This window comes from Zalophus californianus, chromosome 3 (assembly GCF_009762305.2).
Source record: "Zalophus californianus isolate mZalCal1 chromosome 3, mZalCal1.pri.v2, whole genome shotgun sequence".
In the NCBI taxonomy this organism is placed as follows: Eukaryota; Metazoa; Chordata; class Mammalia; order Carnivora; family Otariidae; genus Zalophus; species Zalophus californianus.
Genome location: NC_045597.1, coordinates 144,059,120 through 144,078,574, shown reverse-complemented (window position 1 = coordinate 144,078,574; position 19,455 = coordinate 144,059,120). Strand labels below are relative to the sequence as shown.

Genomic DNA, 19,455 nt, shown 5'->3' with positions numbered 1-19,455 from the left:
AGCAAAAACTCCTTACAGCTCTGCTCTTGAGAACCTAGCATAATTCACGTCATGCTTTCGGCAACGGGTCAGGGTGTCTGTCCCCTTTCAGATTTGCGCTGGACGGGGAAGGCTGCCATCGCCACCTTCTAGACACCAATGATCTCGTTAGGACCCTCTTCCCCTCTCCACTGCATCGCCCCTCCAGTTCCCAGAGGCACCTAGCTTCAGCCGCTCAGCCCTGACACTGTTTGCAAACTCAAGGGGCTTTTAGAGCAACTGCCTTTAAATAAACAATCCAAGTTCGATGCATTCATTTGAAGAGGCAACGTGTCTAGGAGGGATAGGGTGTTAGTTAATGGTTAGAGACGAAGCTGGTGGAGAAGGAATGGAAATGATGGGATATATAACTAAAACCTGCCTTGGTAGGAATGAATAAATAATCACCATTCAAACACACATATAGTACCTTCAGAATTAGTCGGGAATCTCTATGATCTTTGCTTGACGTGCAAAGTGGAGGTCCTGTGAGGTCAGCGTCTTTGAGGTCTGGAAGAGTCATGGCCATCAACCCCTTCCAGAGTTGTGCTAAAGGCCTTTCTTGAAAGAGGAGTGAAACGACTCATTTAGCATAGGCCCGTTGCATCCTCCTTTGAGAAGGCTTGTCTGAACCAAGTACCTACTTACAGGCCTGAGAGTGTGGAGTGCCAGCCTGTGGCAAGGAACAAGGTACATCGGATGAGGGCATCCTTTGCAACAATCCAATGGCCTTGGCAAAAAGGCAGAATCCAGGCATCAGGGGAGTCCCCCAGCTTCCACACAGAGAGCTCTTGAGGCCGAAGGAGCCAAGTCCTGAGCGCATGGACTAGCTGGCGCTGAGGACCAGGACTTCTGTGGGGAAGTCTCCAGGGACAGAGGTAGCTGAAGGTGGGGGCACACCGAGTTGCATTATGTATGGTGGGGTAGAGTGACAGGTACAAACTTTCTATGCTGTAGAGGGTGGGAGTGGGTTATACAATTAAGGAGGCTAGAGGACTAGCATCAAAGCTGAGTTTACAGATGAAGCCATTTTTACATGGCGTATATGTTTTCTTGAGGGTTTGGTGGAGATGAGGAGAAGCCACCTTTTGGCGCCAATAAGCAAAGCGTCTGCCAAGAGGAGGAAACCCCAGAGATGGACAACTCAGAGAGGGCAGAAAGTCTTGGTGCTCTGGAGACCAAAGCCTGGACGAGGCATCCAACGGAGTCAGGACGCTTCATGGCACGCCTCAGTCTCCAGGCTTCTGCCTCTTTCACCTCCGCCCTACTTCCCGCCCCAACGCGGGCCACTCACTCTGATCTAAACCCAGTCAACGTTAGCTTTCCCGCTCCCTTCCCTCAATTCCCCTCCCCCCTTGCCCCATCTCCCTTCTGCCGCCTGAAAGGGTTAATCTCTCCTGCGGGTAAAAACAGGTCCGCGGAGTCTCTAACTGGCGACAGATGGGCCACTTTCTTCTGGCCACAAAGGGGCCGGAATGGAGCGCTCCGCGGCATACAAATGGGCAGGTCACGTGGTTCCCGGCTCCTGGCTGGACCGGGAAGACCATATGGCGCATGCCGGGGAGGAAGGAGATGGGGCGGGGGTAGAGGTGGGGGCGAGGGGAGTTGGAGTCGGAGGAGGGTGGGAGAGGAGCAAGGCTGAAGGGGCGGGCGGTGGGGGAGGGCGGAAGGGAGCGCTCAGCCTGGATGCGTGCGCAGGCGCCGGGCGCAAGGACCTGCTAGCCGCTCGGCTCCCGGCCCCGCCTGCGCTCAGCATCACCAACCCGGCTATATAACCTGAGCGCCCGCGCGGCCGGGACACGAGGAATTCGCCCCACGCAGAAGGCACGGCATCCGGAGGCCCCAGGGTTATGAGACCATCACTGCTCAGGACCTACTAACAACTGCAGGTAATTACAATTCTTTCATTTTTGCCTGGGAATAAAAGCAGTAATTGAAACCGGATGTACCTACACATATTCTGAGCGTGTGCGTTTGCGAGCGTGTGCGTGTATTGAAACAGGCATTCATCCTCCCCATGATTGCAGGCAAATACGCACACATTTCGACTCGCATCGCTCAAATACCCACCGCAGGCTTTCTAATTAAAAAAAAAAAAATGTTTTACTGTTTTGGTTTTGAGGGAGGGAAATTATAGGAGTATCTTTGGATTTTTTAAAATAATGCACAGTAACTGTGATTATTTGCTAGTGGTGATTTCAAAATCATGAAAGGAAATAACTTCCTCACTTCTTCCAGTAAGGAAAAAGAAAAAAGAAAAGCCCTGTTACCAAGATTTGTTTTGTGTGCATGTATTTTATGCACACTGGAAGTGCCAAGTTACTTTTTCAGTGAATAAAAGGGACACTTGATACCCGGAGTATACACACCCCGGAAAATAATCCCGTTGACAGATAATTTAGTTGAGGGTTGGGGGGAGAATGTGGAAAATGAGAGAGGAACCAACTCGGCTACCTGTTACTGTTCCAGAGGCAGCCAAGTCCCCAGCAGCCACTGCAGGAGCCAGAAATTCAGTTGTCTCACTAAAGGCTTTTTATTTTCTTTATTAGAAGCGGCAACTTCTCTATTGCCAATCGCTGACCATTATAATTACTCAATTTTTTAAAGAGAGGTTTGAGGCGAAGTTTGAAAAGCCCCAATAAAGAGCGGGCGGCCCTTTCAATGGGCTGTTTATTAGAGAGGAGCTTTCCGCACCTGATCCCAAGCGCGTGGAAGGGCGCTTTGCTCTGTGCCCCCAGCCCTGGCCATGTAGCTAGCGCTTTTGTACAAGGTGGAAATTCAGCAGAGGGACAGCGGTGGGAGGCGAGAAAAGAAAGACGAGGGTGGGATGGAAGACCCCTGCCCACTTTTGTTGCCAAATGTTTCGTTGATGGTGAAATAATTTGGTGGAAACTACTTTTTCTCCGCCATGAATTTGCCCTTCAATCTCCGGTTAGTATAATCTTCTTAAAAATCACTGCCACCGTTAGTAAATTACGTAATGGCTCTTCAACTGTAATCGCTAAATACAAGAAGCCAGGGCAGAGAAGGGAACAAACAAAATTGCGATTTTCAAACTCATTTTTTGTGGAGTTGTGAGTGACTTTGAACTCATGCAGATAAACGTGAAGTATTCGGGGGGGGGGAACAAACATGAAGTAGTCGAAATGTATGCTCATTTTCACGCATATTATTCTGCCACATAATCACCATAAACACACTTTCACCAATCACTAGGAAACATACACACAGCAGTGTACATATACACATATTTACTCTCTCCCGCACCTCCAGCCCTGCCCTGTCTCCTATGTGTCAGCGGGGCACACACACGCCATTATAAAACACAGTATTTAACTTTTTCTTAGGGGCATCCATTTTGTAATGAGCTGGAACTTCTCTTCACGTGCATTTCTACAAGGTTAGGGAGTGGGAGCTGAAGGCATAGGTAGTTTTTGAATGTCGCGTTTTTCTCCTTCTCTTTCTGTTCCTCTCTCCCTCCTGTTGAATGTAGGAAACCGAAACATGACCAAATCATACAGCGAGAGCGGGCTGATGGGCGAGCCTCAGCCCCAGGGTCCTCCCAGCTGGACAGACGAATGTCTCAGTTCTCAGGACGAGGAGCACGAGGCAGACAAGAAAGAGGACGACCTCGAAGCCATGAACGCGGAAGAGGACTCACTGAGGAACGGGGGAGAGGAAGAGGACGAAGACGAGGATCTGGAAGAGGAGGAAGAAGAGGAAGAGGAGGATGACGATCAAAAGCCCAAGAGACGGGGCCCCAAAAAGAAGAAGATGACCAAGGCGCGCCTTGAGCGTTTTAAGCTAAGGCGCATGAAGGCCAACGCCCGGGAACGGAACCGCATGCACGGGCTAAACGCGGCTCTGGACAACCTGCGCAAGGTGGTGCCCTGCTATTCCAAGACGCAGAAGCTGTCCAAAATCGAGACGCTGCGCCTGGCCAAGAACTACATCTGGGCTCTGTCGGAGATCCTGCGTTCGGGCAAAAGCCCTGATCTGGTCTCCTTCGTACAAACTCTCTGCAAGGGCTTATCCCAGCCCACCACCAACCTGGTTGCCGGCTGTCTGCAGCTTAATCCTCGGACTTTCCTGCCTGAGCAGAACCAGGACATGCCTCCGCACCTGCCTACCGCCAGCGCTTCCTTCCCTGTGCACCCCTACTCTTACCAGTCGCCGGGGCTGCCCAGTCCTCCTTACGGTACCATGGACAGCTCCCACGTCTTCCACGTTAAGCCGCCGCCGCACGCCTACAGCGCTGCGCTAGAGCCCTTCTTTGAAAGCCCCCTGACTGATTGCACCAGCCCTTCCTTTGACGGACCCCTCAGCCCGCCGCTCAGTATCAATGGCAACTTCTCTTTCAAACACGAACCGTCCGCCGAGTTTGAGAAAAATTATGCCTTTACCATGCACTATCCTGCAGCGACCTTGGCAGGGGCCCAAAGCCACGGATCAATCTTCTCGGGCGCCGCGGCCCCTCGCTGCGAGATCCCTATAGACAATATCATGTCCTTCGATAGCCATTCACATCATGAGCGAGTCATGAGTGCCCAGCTCAATGCCATCTTTCACGATTAGAGGCACGTCAGTTTCACCATCCCCGGGAAACGTACCCACTGTGCTTACAGTGACTGTGGTGTTTACAAAAGGCAGCCCTTTGGGTACTATTGCTGCAAAGTGCAAATACTCCAAGCTTCAAGTGATATATGTATTTATTGTCGTTACTGCCTTTGGAAGAAACAGGGGATCAAAGTTCCTGTTCACCTTATGTATTATTTTCTATAGCTCGTCTATTTTAAAAAAGTAATACGGTAAAAAAAAAAATGCACCACAAATTTGGTGTAGCTGTATTCAGATCATATTAATTATCTGATCGGGATAACAAAATCACAAGCAATAATTAGGATCTATGCAATTTTTAAACTAGTAATGGGCCAATTAAAATATATATAAATATATATTTTTCAACCAGCATTTTACTACTTGTTACCTTTCCCATGCTGAATTATTTTGTTGTGATTTTGTACAGAATTTTTAATGACTTTTTATAATGTGGATTTCCTATTTTAAAACCATGCAGCTTCATCAATTTTTATACATATCAGAAAAGTAGAATTATATCTAATTTATACAAAATAATTTAACTAATTTAAACCAGCAGAAAAGTGCTTAGAAAGTTATTGTGTTGCCTTAGCACTTCTTTCCTCTCTAATTGTAAAAAAAAAAAAAAAAAATTGCACAATTTGAGCAATTCATTTCACTTTAAAGTCTTTCCTTCTCCTTAAAATGAAAACCAGATCCATAACTCTTAAGAGGATAAAAAAAAGAGAGAGATGTAGTCCCTATCAAAACATATCAATTCAACACATTACTTGCACAAGCTTGTATATACGTATTATAAACAAATGCCAACATACCCTTCTTTAAATCAAAAGCTGCTTGACTATCACATACAATTTGCACTGTTTCTTTTTAGTCTTTTACTCCCTTGCATTCCATGATTTTACAGAGAATCTGAAGCTATTGATGTTTCCAGAAAATATAAGTGCATGATTTATACATAGTCACACAAATGGTGGTTTGTCATATATTCATGTAATAATAAATCTGAGCCTAAATCTAATCAGGTTGTTAATGTTGGGATTTATACCTATTGTAGTCAATTAGTACAGTAGCTTAAATAAATGCAAACCATTTAATTCATAATTAGAACAATAGCTGTTGCATGTAAAATGCAGTCCAGAATGAGTGCTGTTTGAGATGTGATCCTGGTACCACTGGAATCGATCTGTACTGTAATCTTGTTTGTAATCCTGTATATTATGGTGTAATGCACAATTTAGAAAACACTCATCCAGTTGCAATAAAATAGTATTGAAAATTCAACCAATTGTTGCATTTCTTCTTAAAGTGATTTTTAAGCAAAAATAATTCCTAAGCAGAATAGTTGCTTTATTTGCTGAATTAAAAAAATACTAAATGTATTTGTAGAATAAAATAAAAGACAAAAGTTTACTTTAGCATACTCTCTAGTCTATCTTGGTTAAGGAGTCACCAGCTCCTTGTAGATAATGAAAGAACCTAACTCATATTTCATTACATGGAATATGAGGCTGGGGGGTGGGGTGGGGAGACAAATGGTTGTGTTTGTTTTTCTTTGTTTTAAGTGTCTTCACTTTCAGCTTTCTATTCTTTTAAATGATTATATTATGTTTTTCCCATTTTTTAAAAAAGGAATACTTAATTATTAACAAGCAGACACAAACAAGTGCCCTAGCTTAGTTTGTCTATATATTTGGAAATATATAAGAAAACCTTACCATTTTCGTAGTGCTTTGTTATCTGTACATTTTCTTGAACTGAATTGCAAATCAGTACTATCACAAAGTACCATTGCACTTTACAAGCCAATATTATACAATAGTACTATACAATATAGTATTGGTTTGCAAACCAGTACTATCCCAAAAGACAGTTATGTACCTTTAGAAAATGCCAGGGGGAAATGACTTAATTAACTTAAAGAATCCAAGAAGTGGCATTTTGTAATTATCTTATGAACATCTTGTGATGATTTCAATAATTTTTTTCCAGAAGAAAATGTAGTGAGTTATTTATACTCAAGAACATACTATTTGTAGTATAATATATTTTAAGATGATACAGTTGTGTCCCTTCCCTTTTTGGAACGCTAAATAGAACTCTGTGGAAAAACTTACAGATGACTCTATTGTTAAGTCCACCAAAAAAAAAAAAAAAAGAAGAAGAAGAAGAAGAAGAAGTTTGGCATTTCTCTTCCTCTGGATGTATTGACTGACAGGAATGCTTCCTAGGGAATAACATTTTGGCACTTGTGCCCTGGCTCTACCATGGTGCTCTGATTACTGTCATTAGTAACTCCATTGTTCCTCCTCTGATTCGGATGCCACATTGGATGGCTACCTCTCTTCCCAAGCTTGTTCCTTTGATCTCCTTCTCATTGGTGATTTAGGGGTTCCAGAAAACTGACCTCATTTAGCAAACTGCTCCAGAAAAATGTAAGTAATCTAATGGACAGGAACAATTAGCCATACTAATAACATTGCCAATGGGGCTATGTCAAGCTGTGACAGTAGCAGTAAGGAATATTTCAACATTCAAAGATGTTTGAGTTCAATTTAAAATATATCATTTTAGCATGTTTTCCATCAGCCTTCATCAGATGACAGAAATACTTTTAAGTTAGTCTCAACTTTATCCAAAACGCAGTAATCTCATTCCAAGTGAATCAGGGTTGTTATTTTGAAATCAAGCTGTTGCTTCTAGGATTGCTCTCACTGTTCTTACTTTAAGAGATGTACTACTGATAGGCTATCTGAACAGTGTCAGCCTTCCAGCCTAGGGAACCATGAAGTGAACATTCAGATCTATGTGATCTCTTCAGCGGCTTAATTTCACCTCTAATTAATATTATACATCTTCATGCAAACTAAAAACTGTTGCTGTAGCAAACAGAAGAAATAATAAGAGAATGCATTTTAAGGATTCCAGCTTTTAAAACACCAAGCAAGGAAATCTATATTGTGGATTTTTTGTTGTTGTTGTTTGGTAAGGTAGAAATGCAGACTCTAAGTTGTTTTTTTTTCCCCTTTCATTTTGCCTATGTAACTTCATTCTAAAACATAAGGATTCTTTCAGTCAGTCAAGGAGTAACTCACATGCCACCATCTTTTATTCAACGGCAGGCACAGCTGTTCCTTCTGCAGGGGAGGTTTTAATTTATGAAAATGATATTGTTTATGCATGAATGAACTGAATGCACTCTGCATCACACACAGCACTTCCATCTGATCAGAGAAATACCACAGAACCAGTGCCAATGTCAGAAACATATTCTACAAATTTACTCACTTAAATGTTTAATGAATATTTGGAAGGCATTTTCAAACCACAAGAAACCTTTTCAATTATCTTTTTCTTTTCTTTTCGAATTGCCACCAATATTTAAAAGAGACTCAGTTTTTATAATTGGCTAATGCCTATATCTAGCTAATAGGGAAAAAAATGTTTTACTAAGTCAAAACCAACCAAAAAGAAGAAACACTGGCAGCTTTGGCTTCATTGGAAAAAAATATTTTCTTAGTGTTGTTGTATATTGCTTGTTATGAGTAACATTTAAGGTTCTATGTGTTCTTTCATCTTGGACAATTACTATTCCTGTCAAATACAAAGCTTAGATCTACTTACCTAATGTGAAAATGCTCTAAAGAGTTATTTCCAGAAAAAAACTGTTATTTAAAATCAGCAGTCAGTTTCATAGTGGGAGATGAAATTTGCTTAAATATTTTAACCAGTGCATAATTCCTTTTGAATAGAACACTGCATAACTTAGATTTCATTTACATCACCAACTGAATTCATACAGTATGATCTACCTAGTTTTAATCCTAAAAAATACAATTAAATGCAAATTAAAATGAAGAATTATAGTATCTTAAGAATGTTCTGATAATTTTAGGTTTATAATATGGTACAGTAAAATAACATTTGCAACAAATTATAAGTGTTCTAATGTATTAATCTTTAAAAACTCCCTATGTTTTTACATTTGAAAGTCTATAATTCTTAACAAAATTCATGCATTTCTGAAAGAAGCTAGCAATTACTAAAATGATATATGGATCATTAGCTAGCAGTTTGAAGCAAGCTGTTTTAGTTCTATAATTAAACAAGAGATTTAAAGTGAAAATATCTATTCAACAATTAATAAAACTAGGCTTCAAATGCAGACTGATTTCATCCTAATGAGAATTGTAAAACAGTAAAGCTGTTCTTAAACTACGCTAAAGCCTCCTCTCTTCCTTTTTCCTCTCCCTCCATCACCACTTATTTCCTAAAAACTATCTAAATAAAATCTTTAACTCCAGGGTCTGATAAAGAATAAAAGAGCCAATGCAACATCTTGCGGAATACCAGGACTGAGAACTCTTGTTGCTACCATTGCACAGAGGCATTCTGGCGTCAGATACACGGTGATTTGTACGGTGGCATAATCACTGGCTCTTGGCCAGGCATTATGTTTCAGAGGACACTATTGTCAAGGACCATTCAACTAGAAATCTGCACTGTATGCACTCAAAAGTTGAGATCATCTGCCTTCCCATGTCAGGAAGAGTTTTGTGCTGGCAATTGACTCATAGACTCTTCACACACACTAACACTTGGTTCAATGACTGATGGAATTAGCTGGGTAACCAAACTAGTGGCATTGACAAGGCTACAGCCCCTGGGGACTTCTGTTTAAATTGCGAAACTTAAAATATCTTAAAATGCAGAGTATTATGTAAAGGCTGGACTAAATCCTTGGATACATTAAATGTGGATTTGGCCATCTAAACATTACCGTGCTATTTGCCCAGCTGATACAGAGGTAAGTGGATAGTGACAATAATCATTTTTATAGATCCCCAGGTATAGAGCAATCCAAAGGGATAGATAGACTGTAAAACAACATCTAGAGATCAGAGAATGAGTTTAATCTCACATCTATGAGGAAACTTGGTAACTTACTTTGCTGTTAACAAGATTATAAGCTAACCCTGCTTTAGGCTTTGATGCCTTAAAGACACACCTCCAGGAAGGTGGCCTCATATGCTTACTAGGTCAGTGCTAAGTGCTAGGTGCTCTCTGTTCATTACACATTTCATAACCAAGCAGACCTGTGCCTTATTTTACAGAAGAAGGACGTGCAGGAAGCTGGGATACCTAGATACTTATATGACTGGTTTCCTTTCTTCATTCAGGTTCTTGTTCAAATGCCAGTTCCTCAGATCCTCATCTAAAGTAGCAACCACTTTCAACCTCACCAAAATCAAAATTATATTGTCCCCTCCCTTTTCCAGAGCATTTATCTCATGTTATCTTGCTTATTTATTTCATTTATTTTTAAATCATCTATCTCCCACTGTAGAATGCGGGCTTCATAAGAACAGAAACCTTGTTTCTTATTTGTTGTTTCTCTGGTACTTAGAAGATCTAGAAGATCCTCAATAAATATTAACATTCCAAGAAGATCAAACCACACTAATCTAATGCTAAAGCTATGTTATAAGTCAAGCCAGTTTAGAATGGGAGAGGACGACAAATGATTCTCAGCTCAGTGAAAGTTTTAAGCATTAATTCTAGAAAAAGAGAACAATTGACTAGTTTATTTTTTTAAAAAGATTTTATTGATTGATTGATTGATTGATTTACTTATTTGTCAGAGACAGAGAGAGAGAGAGAGAGAGAGAGAGAGAGAGACAGGCAGAGGGAGAAGAAGGCTCCCCACTGAGCAAGGAGCCCAATGCTGGACTCCATCCCAGGACCCTGGGATCATGACCTGAGCCAAAGGCAGCCACTTGACTGAGCCACCCAGGCATCCCTTGACACTAGTTTCATATAACATGACACCAAACACCTCTTCCCCACTCCTTTTGAGGATAAAAATCATGAGTTATCAGTTCTTTCTTTTTATTTAATACCAACTTGTTACATATGACTTGGAACTGTAATAAAAGAGGAACTAAAATATTAAAATTATAGGCTCTTTCCAGACCCTGCCTTTTTTTTTTACATTCCTTAAGAACTTGAATGCATGCTACTTTTTTTCCCTTTCTGTTCACCATTCTTTCAGCAACTGTTCTTGTTCTATTGTTAGTGTTATATACAATTGTCCCAAACTTCCTTATCATCATTGAAGGATTTAGATTATAGCACACCAGAATCTAACCCATAAGGACTATGCATGTAGGCCATCAATGAGTTTGAGAATTTGAGTAGCATTTAACAAATTAAAAAGTAAAATAGGTCACCCATAGATAGATGATAGCTCAGATGTAGAAATCCACAATATAAAAGAGAGTACTGTGTCATCACAGTAGTTGTTAGTTACATTCATTTTCCTCCAAGGTATCAATTAGAATAGAAAAGTGGTAAGTTTGTGGGTAATGTGATCTTCTTTTGTCAATACAACACAATGAAAGAAGAACATAGAGTGATTGTTGTCAGCAACACTAGGTATGCATTTTAGCACTACACCTAAGTTATTAGGAAAGGTGCTTAGGGACCAGAAACATCAAAGAATCAGTATTCTTGGGAGGTGATTTAATTTAAAATCACTGAAATCCAAAAGATAACTAATGTTCTTTATAGTCATGATATTTATGCACAGTATGTGCTATTGGTTGAGATAAATGCTGATGAATTACCTAACCTATAATTTCTACTTCAAAATGTTCACTGTGTAAACTTAGCACATCAATAATATTTCTTTAGTGTTCTCTCTGAATGATGTCAGTTAGAAGATCATCCCCACTTTGGGTGACGTCAATGAAAGGGTATTACAATGCTTAAGAGACTGTTAATTCCTTACCACTGGTGTCACTAACAAGTGTAGTGCTTGTCTACTCATAGCAGGACATTATAAATTTATAATCTGTGGTAGGTTGCAGGTATGTGACCAAATACCGTTCACATCCAAGACTAGAGAGGGTAACATAGCATTCTAAAAAGGAGAGTTGGGCTAACTTCACTTGTCCTTGTTAGATACTGAATAAGCTTTATTCCAGCTGGTGATAAAATACATGGTAAACAATACTAACAAATGCATGCAAATTATAACTGGAATCTAAGTAGGGCTCTTTACCAAAATATTTCTTTACTAAAAGAATTTCTTAGTTAATAGAGGCAAGGCTGCCTATTTGGATACCTTTAAATTCCAACATGAGATTTTTGGTTATAGAAACTGTATTTTCATGTTTCCTTGGCTTTGACTAGTATATTAAAAATATTTAAATAATGGGATCTTTTGCTTCCCAAGGTTTCATTTCTGCCTAATTAACTAAAAATGCATTTATCTTACTTAAAATACATTATATATATATATATATATATATATATATATATTCACTGGGTTGAATAGTGCCCTCCCCCAATTCCCGAAAATTCATGTTCAGCCAGAACCTCAGAGTGTGATCTTACTTGGAAACAGTATCCAAATAACACATTCTAATATGTAAGATGTAAATTAAGATGAGGTCATATTGGATTAGAACGGTCGTTAAAGAACAGAACTGATGTCTTTATTAGGAGAAGACAGAATATGCAGACAGAGCACACAGGGAGAATAGATATACAGGCAGAGATTGGACTGACATGTCTATACACCAAGATCTGCAAGAATTGCCAGCAATCACCAGAAGCTAGAAAAGTGGCATGAAACAGAGCTTCCCTCTGAGTCCCCAGGAAGGAACCATCTCTGCAGATGCTTTAATTTTGGACTTCTGGTCTCTACAACTATGAGCAATACATTTCTGTTATTTTAAAGCCATGCAGTTTGTGCTAACTTGGTATAGCAGTCCTAGGAAGCTAATACATATGCTAAAGTATACAATAAATTGGTATGTTAGATATGCATAAATATAGGAGAGTTCATTTGAATTCTTATGAAAATATTATCATGAAGTTTTAGTGATACAATATATAACTACCAGCTTATTTCAGTTAATACCAGGTTTTATATTTGAACAAGCTGACAAATAATAGCTATTTCATAAGCATCTGAATTATGTTAAAATTTTATTGGTTTTTATCATGTGAATTATTAAAGTGACATTTAGATTTAGTGAAGTGTGAGTGGGCCAACCTAATAACTTAATTTTGTTTAAAATTCTTATCCTAGAATTTATAAAAGCATGAAATATAAACTGCCATTTATTCTTCATATGAAAAATGCCATGATTATTCTATATTGTGGGGGCAGCATGTATACTAACAGACCTCTGAAAAAAGAGATATAACATTTTCCTTGGTTCACAAACACTTATTTAACACAAAATTCTATGACATGTAACACTACATAAGTTTTTTTTAAATTATATAGTCCAAATGAATTTAAGTGCCACGACCTCTAAAAGTTCTACCTACCTCTCCCAGGTTTATTTAGGGCCTTGAGCCAGTACTCCCCTTATAAAGCTTAAAACCCAAGGCTAAAGCTCCAACCTTAGTTGTATAGGGCTATCCATCTCATTACTGGACTCTTTTGATTGCTCAAAATCCTGGTTATTGATTATTACATCTTCTGAAGTTATTTAATTAATCAGAAGTTTTAGTTTTATAGATCTGGGATGCTACCTTGTTTTTAATCTTTTTCTATTCTTTTTGTATTTGTTTAGCAGAATATTAAAAGTGTTATTTGGCTTCTTTTAGGGTCTTATAAGAGAGTGATGAGCAAGCATCATTTAGAGGAACTATAGAAGGCCCAGAACAGATACTCTGGCTAAAAAAAATACATATATATATTCTAAAAGCAAGAAGTCAAAGATGAAATGTAGGCTGCTACCAGTTAAACAAGCCTTTGGGTCAAGCCCCAATCAAAGGTATGGTTGGAAGACACATTTTACAAAAGTACTTCTAAAAACAATAGAAGCATTATACCCCAATATCCTGATTTGGAGTCCAAAGTATAGTGAGGACAGTCTCAAAGAGATTTGTGGGAATGGCTTTTGTATAATATGATATAATACAATAATACACACACACACGCACACACACACATATGTATACATATCTATATAGGGTTGTACAAATATCACATATCATATATGATATATATATATGTGAACTACATAAAGAAAGCTTACAAAGTTTCTAAAGGAATTATACCCATTTGAACTAAAAGTTCAAAATTAAGAGAAGCCTCTTGGCCTCCAACTTTTTATGGCTAGAAAAAAGCCTGAAAAACTCCTCAGCTGTCATCATGGGTAATTTCCTATTGAAAAGAAAAGTGGTATAAAGGCAGAACCAACAAGAGGCTGGAGCTAAGAGCTGCTGAGAACAATGAAGTAAGGAACTGCTCCTAGGGAGCAGAACTGGATGTGAGATAAGGAACATTCTCTTTCTCAGAGTCTTGGGAGCTAGCAACACATGCCTCCTTGCACCTCAGAATTGCTCCAAACAAGTGACTGCGATGTGCTTTCTATCTTGTACCCCACCCCACCCCACCCCACCCCACCCCCTGCCACCACCTCCATTTTCCAATGGGAGCATTTTCTGTGGTTATTCTCTGCTTGTCTCACGATCGCATGTTGATGTGTGGGGGCAGATAACTCGTATTTTTAGTTCACAGTTTCCCAGAATAAGAGGAGCACATCCAAAAAACTATGAGGTCCTGGACTTTGAATCTGGTTCTATAATTTTTGCAGGGACACGTTGCTCTGTACATTTTAGGTAGCAAGAACCAGAGTAGCAAGAACATTCTGACAAAATCTCCACTCAGGGTGAGAGGGAGGCAGCCCCCATGATAAGGTGCCCTTTTTGCATTGGGAATAACTGAGAGATGGACATAAGTAAAGCTCACTTCACCTAAAATACATGTTGATAAGGAGAAATTAAATACATCATAAATTTTTCTTTCTTCCTCACCCATGAGATATATTCAATGATATCAAAACTTAATACAGGAATTCAATTTAAAAAGTTAATTTATTCCTTCATAGATTCAACAAACATCTATTGAGCATCTGTTCTTCTAAAGGCACTGTTCTAGGCATAAGAGAGAGAGCTCACTGCTGTCACTGAGGTACCCAACTGATGGGAAAGGGGAGACAGACAAGAAAGAAGTAGGCAAATAAATCAATGACAGACATTTGGATAGTGGGAATGCGATGAGGAAAATAACATTGAGTAGGGGTGAACTTCTGATTGGCCAGGGAAGAACCTCTGAGCAGGTGACATGAAGTTGATCTGTGCACCCTGCAAAGCCATGCTATAATAAAGATTGTTCCACACAGAGTAAATAACAACAGCAGAAGCCCTGAATGAAGAATCAACTTGGCTTATTTGAAGAATGGAAAGAAGGCCAGTGTGGTTGGATGTAAGTATAGAAAGCATGGAGGAATAATGATAGGAGATGGACTTTGAGTAGGTGGGCAGGGGTCAGATCACAAGGCGTCTAATAGGTCATGGTGGGAGTCTGGATTTGATTCTACCTGCAGTGAGCAGTCCTTAGTAAAAAATATTCTCTAAAGTAAGCTGGAGTCTGAAAAAGGCTATGTTGATGGTAATTTGATAACACAGGCACTCACTTATGCACACAAACTCCAGATTTGAAGCTAGCAGAGCATGTGGGAGATCAAAGGGCGGGATCTAGAATTATCCACTGGCCAAAGCTCAGGTATTAGAATTCCTTGTCCCCTGCCCTTGAAGCAGTGGGTCGGGATGTCTCAGTTGGCTGTAATTTCACCTGCCTCCCTCTGTGGAACTGAGAAGGGCTCCCTGACTTCAGGAGACTGTCCCATCAGGCCTAAACCTCTCAGATACTTAATGACATCCTGAAAACAATGTTAACAGCAGGGAGTTTTTCAAGATCTTCTGCTCAGACGTGAATTTCTAAAAACAAAACAGAACAAACAAACAAAAACCAGGGATGCAGACTGTTTCCAGACCTAGCCAAATGCCTTCTAAACATAAAGCTACCATGTGCCTGTTAAGTTAGGACTCTTACTGTTTTGTGCTCTGAAAACAAATGCCCAAGCTTCAGCCAGAGCAGGGAAAGCAATGTTCAGGAAGCTACCTAAAAATTTTCAGAGAGCAATTTTCATGCATTAGTGTATCATATATATGCATCACTTATGGGACAACTGAGTCTCAGGAACTAGGGGGAAACTCTACTGAGGTGCTTTAGCATTATTGTTATAGATATTTCAGGAGCACATATTATGTGCTAGGCACTGTGCCAGTTACTGAGACTTCAGTGGAGAACAAGATAAATTCTCTGACATCAAGGAGCTTTTATTCTAATAATAATAATAATAATAACACTTACCTTTTTCTAAAGATTTATTTATTTATTTATTTGTCAGAAAGAATGAGAGAGAGGCGGAGCGGCAGGCAGAGGGAGAAGCAGGCTCCCAAGGAGCAGGGAGCCCGATGCTGGACTTGATCCCAGGACCCTGGGATCATAAGCCAAACGCGGACACTTAACCGACTGAGCCATCTAGGCGTCCCAACACCGACAATTTATTGAGTGTTTCTTACATTCTAGCACTCTTACTAAGTACATTAACTCATTCAATGGGGAATCTAGACAATAAACATATAAGTAAACATAGAGTAAGAGGTAATAATAAGAGATGTAAAGAAAAATAAAGCAGGGGATGGTAGAGAGATCAGTGGTGGCCTGAAGATGTCTATGTCCTAATTCCCAGAACCTGTTAATATGTTACCTTACATAGCAAAAGGGACTTCGCAGACACAGTTAATGATTATCCAGATGGGTCCAATGTAATCACAAGGGTCCTTACAACAGGGAGGGAAGAAGGGCAAAGTCAGAGACATAAGATGGAAGGATGGAAGCAGAGAGAAGATGCGATGGTGCTGGCTTTGAAGATGGAAGGGGGCATGATCCAAGAAATACAGGCAACCTCTAGAGGCTGGAAAAGGCAAGGAAATGAATTCTTCCCTGGAGACTCCAAGAGGGATGCAGGCCAATTGATGACTTCATATTAGTCCAGTGAAACAGAGTTTGGGTTTCTGACCTTTAGGAACGTCAGATAATACATCATGTTGTTTTAAGCCACTGAGTTTAGGGCAATTGGTTGTAGCAGCAATAAAAAAAAATAATAATACCACCCATGGTTACAGGAAGGTGAACAATGGAGGATGGCAGCAATGAGATAAAGATCTTTAAGCAGCAAAGTGATTGAGATGAAGGAGGAAGCCATCTGGTTGGCTGTCTGGGAAAACATTCCAGAGAGGGAACAGCAAGGCAAATGCTCTGAGAAGGAGCTGGTCTCAGTCTGTTTGAGGACTAGTCAGGAGGCTTGTGTGAGCGAGCAAAGGGAAAGGTGTTAGAAGGTGACCTTGGAGAGGTAGCCCGAGCCCAGATTATGTAGGGCCTTGGGCACTTGCCAAGCATGTTGAGTTTGTTCCAAGAGGGATGGGAGATCATGGGAAGGTTGTGAGTAGGGAGGGATATGATCTTGTTACTTTTAAAAAAAACGGTGTGATTGCCAGGTGGAAAATAGACTCTGGGCCGGAGGAGGCAGTAGAGGCAAACGGGAAAGCATAGAAACGGGTGGGAGGCTATTGAAGTGGTCCAGTGAGGGGTGTAGAGGCGCAGACTGGGAAGAGAAGAGGTTGAATGGAGTCTCTTTTGCAGATGCAATTGACAGGATTTGCCAGTGGATTGGATGTGAGTCCAAGATGGAATGACATCAAGGATTTTGATGACACTATTGCTGAGATTTGGAACATTCTGGGAGGAACAGGTTTACGATGGAAATTCATGAGTTTGGTTTTAGCTACGTTATGTTTCAGATGGTAAGTGGATGGCCGAGTGGTGATGTCAGGTAGGCAGCTGGCCAGAGAGCCTAAAGTTCAGGGGAGTGGTTCGACCTGGTGACATCACTCAAGGTGCCCTGAATGGTATGAAAAGCCATGGTGCTGAGGCTCGTGTAGCTAGATACTGAGGACAGAGCCCCTGGGCACGGCAACCTTTAGAGCCCTGGGAGAGGACAGCTCACCAAGAGCAAGGAATGGAGTACAGCCATTATTTTCATCCTCAAGAGACGCAAAGCCAACGTTTTTGACCGTCTGGCCTGCTGAAGCTTGGAAAATGGCAACTTGGCACTTGCAAAGGTCCTAAGAAGGAGCCATGGCCTTGGCCTATTTGCCCTGGCTTTCAGTGAGCTTTTAAAATGCCAGTGAGCTCTGTGCTGATGGTCTGACAGCTGTGAATACCAGACGCTGAATCCAGAGGCACCTGGGCAACTCGCTCTGCAAGGGCCCTGGCCTCAGCGCTAATGACCTCTGGGCTGAGCCCCCTGAAGCCTGCATGGGGGTTAGCAGCCACTGCACTTCTCCAAGAAACAGCTCTCCGTGATCTGATCAAACACAGGCTCTTCCCTGCTTTGCTTGGAAGCTTGGATATTTGTTTTCAGGGCATTAAACAGTAAGAGTCCCAGCTTAACTAACACACAGGCGCTTTATGTCTGAAAGGGATTTGGCTAGGCCTCCAGTCTCCCTCCCGAGTTGTCTGAAATCCAAGTTTGAGCAGAGAACCTTGAGACACTCCTGCTACCATTAGTTCTCCTGTCTGGCTTTGCAGCGTGACCAGGACAAGCAGAGGAATGAGAAGTGCCTGAAGTCACTGGTGAGGCACGAGCACCCTGGAATGAGAATTCACAACTCTACGAATTTAATTTGCTCTTTCATTCCCTTGCCCCTTTTTCTCACTAGTTATTCTGACCTTATAAAAAGGCTGCTGATTTACTTCCCACTACGCTCCTCTTCCAGAGAGCTCAGTTTATTCCTGTTTCATGGTCATAGTTCCTCAGCTCCCTGTTAATCCACTGCTTAGAGCAGCGATTCCCAGGCCTAGCTGAGCACTGGAATCATCTGGGGAGCTTTAAAAACTCCTGAAGGCTGGGTCCCATCCCCAGACATTCCAATGTAATTGTCTTCAAGTGCAGCCTGGGCAGCTGGATTTTTTTAAAACTCCCCAGGTAACTCTAATGTGCAGCCATGATTGAGAACCACTGGCCTCCTGACTCTCTGTGCTTTCCAAATTAACCATCAGCTAATTTCATGACTCTCCACTCTCAGAGAAAGTGACGGGTGAACCCCTCAGGGCCCTCTCCATTTCCAGGTAACACTACGTTACAGCACTAGCCTTCAAGAGAACAAGGCCTCTGCTTGTAATCTCCCTCCAGGGAGTGCCAGATCCAGGCAAAGACAAGATTGCGCAGGAGAGATCTTGGGGGAAGTAGGACCCTTAATACTGACAGCACAAAGGCACCTTTTTATTAAGTCTTTTTTTTTCATGCCAGTGTAGCTAAGGTACACCGTCAAATTCGTTTCAGGTGTACAATATAGCGATTCAACAATTCTACACATTAGTGCTCATCATGATATGGCACCTTCTTTTAACACTAAGTTTGTCAGGTGAGAATTTGTCAGTGCAAACCTGAGACTTAACTTCGGCTTCCCCTCAGGGCTTTTGGGAAATGCACTCTTTATACCAGGTGCGTAAAGTCAGCTAACAATCGAGGGCGTGCCAACGCGGCTATAGAACGTGACCTCTGCCTTCCAAGAGAGTCCCCTGGGAAGGAGGGGGAGAAACAGAGGTCCTTGCAACCGCAAGTGTGTTCTGCAGACCAGGGCGTGGGCGTCGCCATTACCCCGGAGCTTCTTAGAAATACAGTATTTCTGGGCCTCATCCCAGATCGCTTCAGTAAGAATCTGCATTTTAACGAGATGCGCAGCGGTTAAGTAAAAGTTTGAGAAGCGCTGGTTTATCGAACTGTGGGTAGCGCAGTACACGAAATCCTCCAGAATAGTAGGGTTTGGCGGAGGGAGCCACCTCTTCCTCTTCCCGGACGGGGGTCTTTGCCCAGTGAGTGGCAGAGACCCGCTGCCGGC

The 19,455-nt window shown here is 41.4% G+C and overlaps 1 protein-coding gene across 1 annotated transcript; it reads left to right on the top strand.

Annotated features, from left to right (window-relative positions):
• The first annotated feature begins 1,782 nt into the window (after positions 1 to 1,782).
• On the top strand, positions 1,783 to 5,888 carry NEUROD1 (neuronal differentiation 1). The gene is made up of 2 exons (XM_027590086.1): positions 1,783 to 1,907; positions 3,512 to 5,888. Exon 2 carries the CDS (start codon positions 3,523 to 3,525, stop codon positions 4,591 to 4,593), a length of 1,071 nt encoding a protein of 356 aa, XP_027445887.1. The 5' UTR covers positions 1,783 to 1,907; positions 3,512 to 3,522; the 3' UTR covers positions 4,594 to 5,888.
• The last annotated feature ends 13,567 nt before the right edge of the window (positions 5,889 to 19,455 follow it).

Bases quoted from the DNA above. Each gene is read 5' to 3' on its own strand.
- NEUROD1 (XM_027590086.1), top strand. From the start codon at position 3,523: ATGACCAAATCATACAGCGAGAGCGGGCTGATGGGCGAGCCTCAGCCC.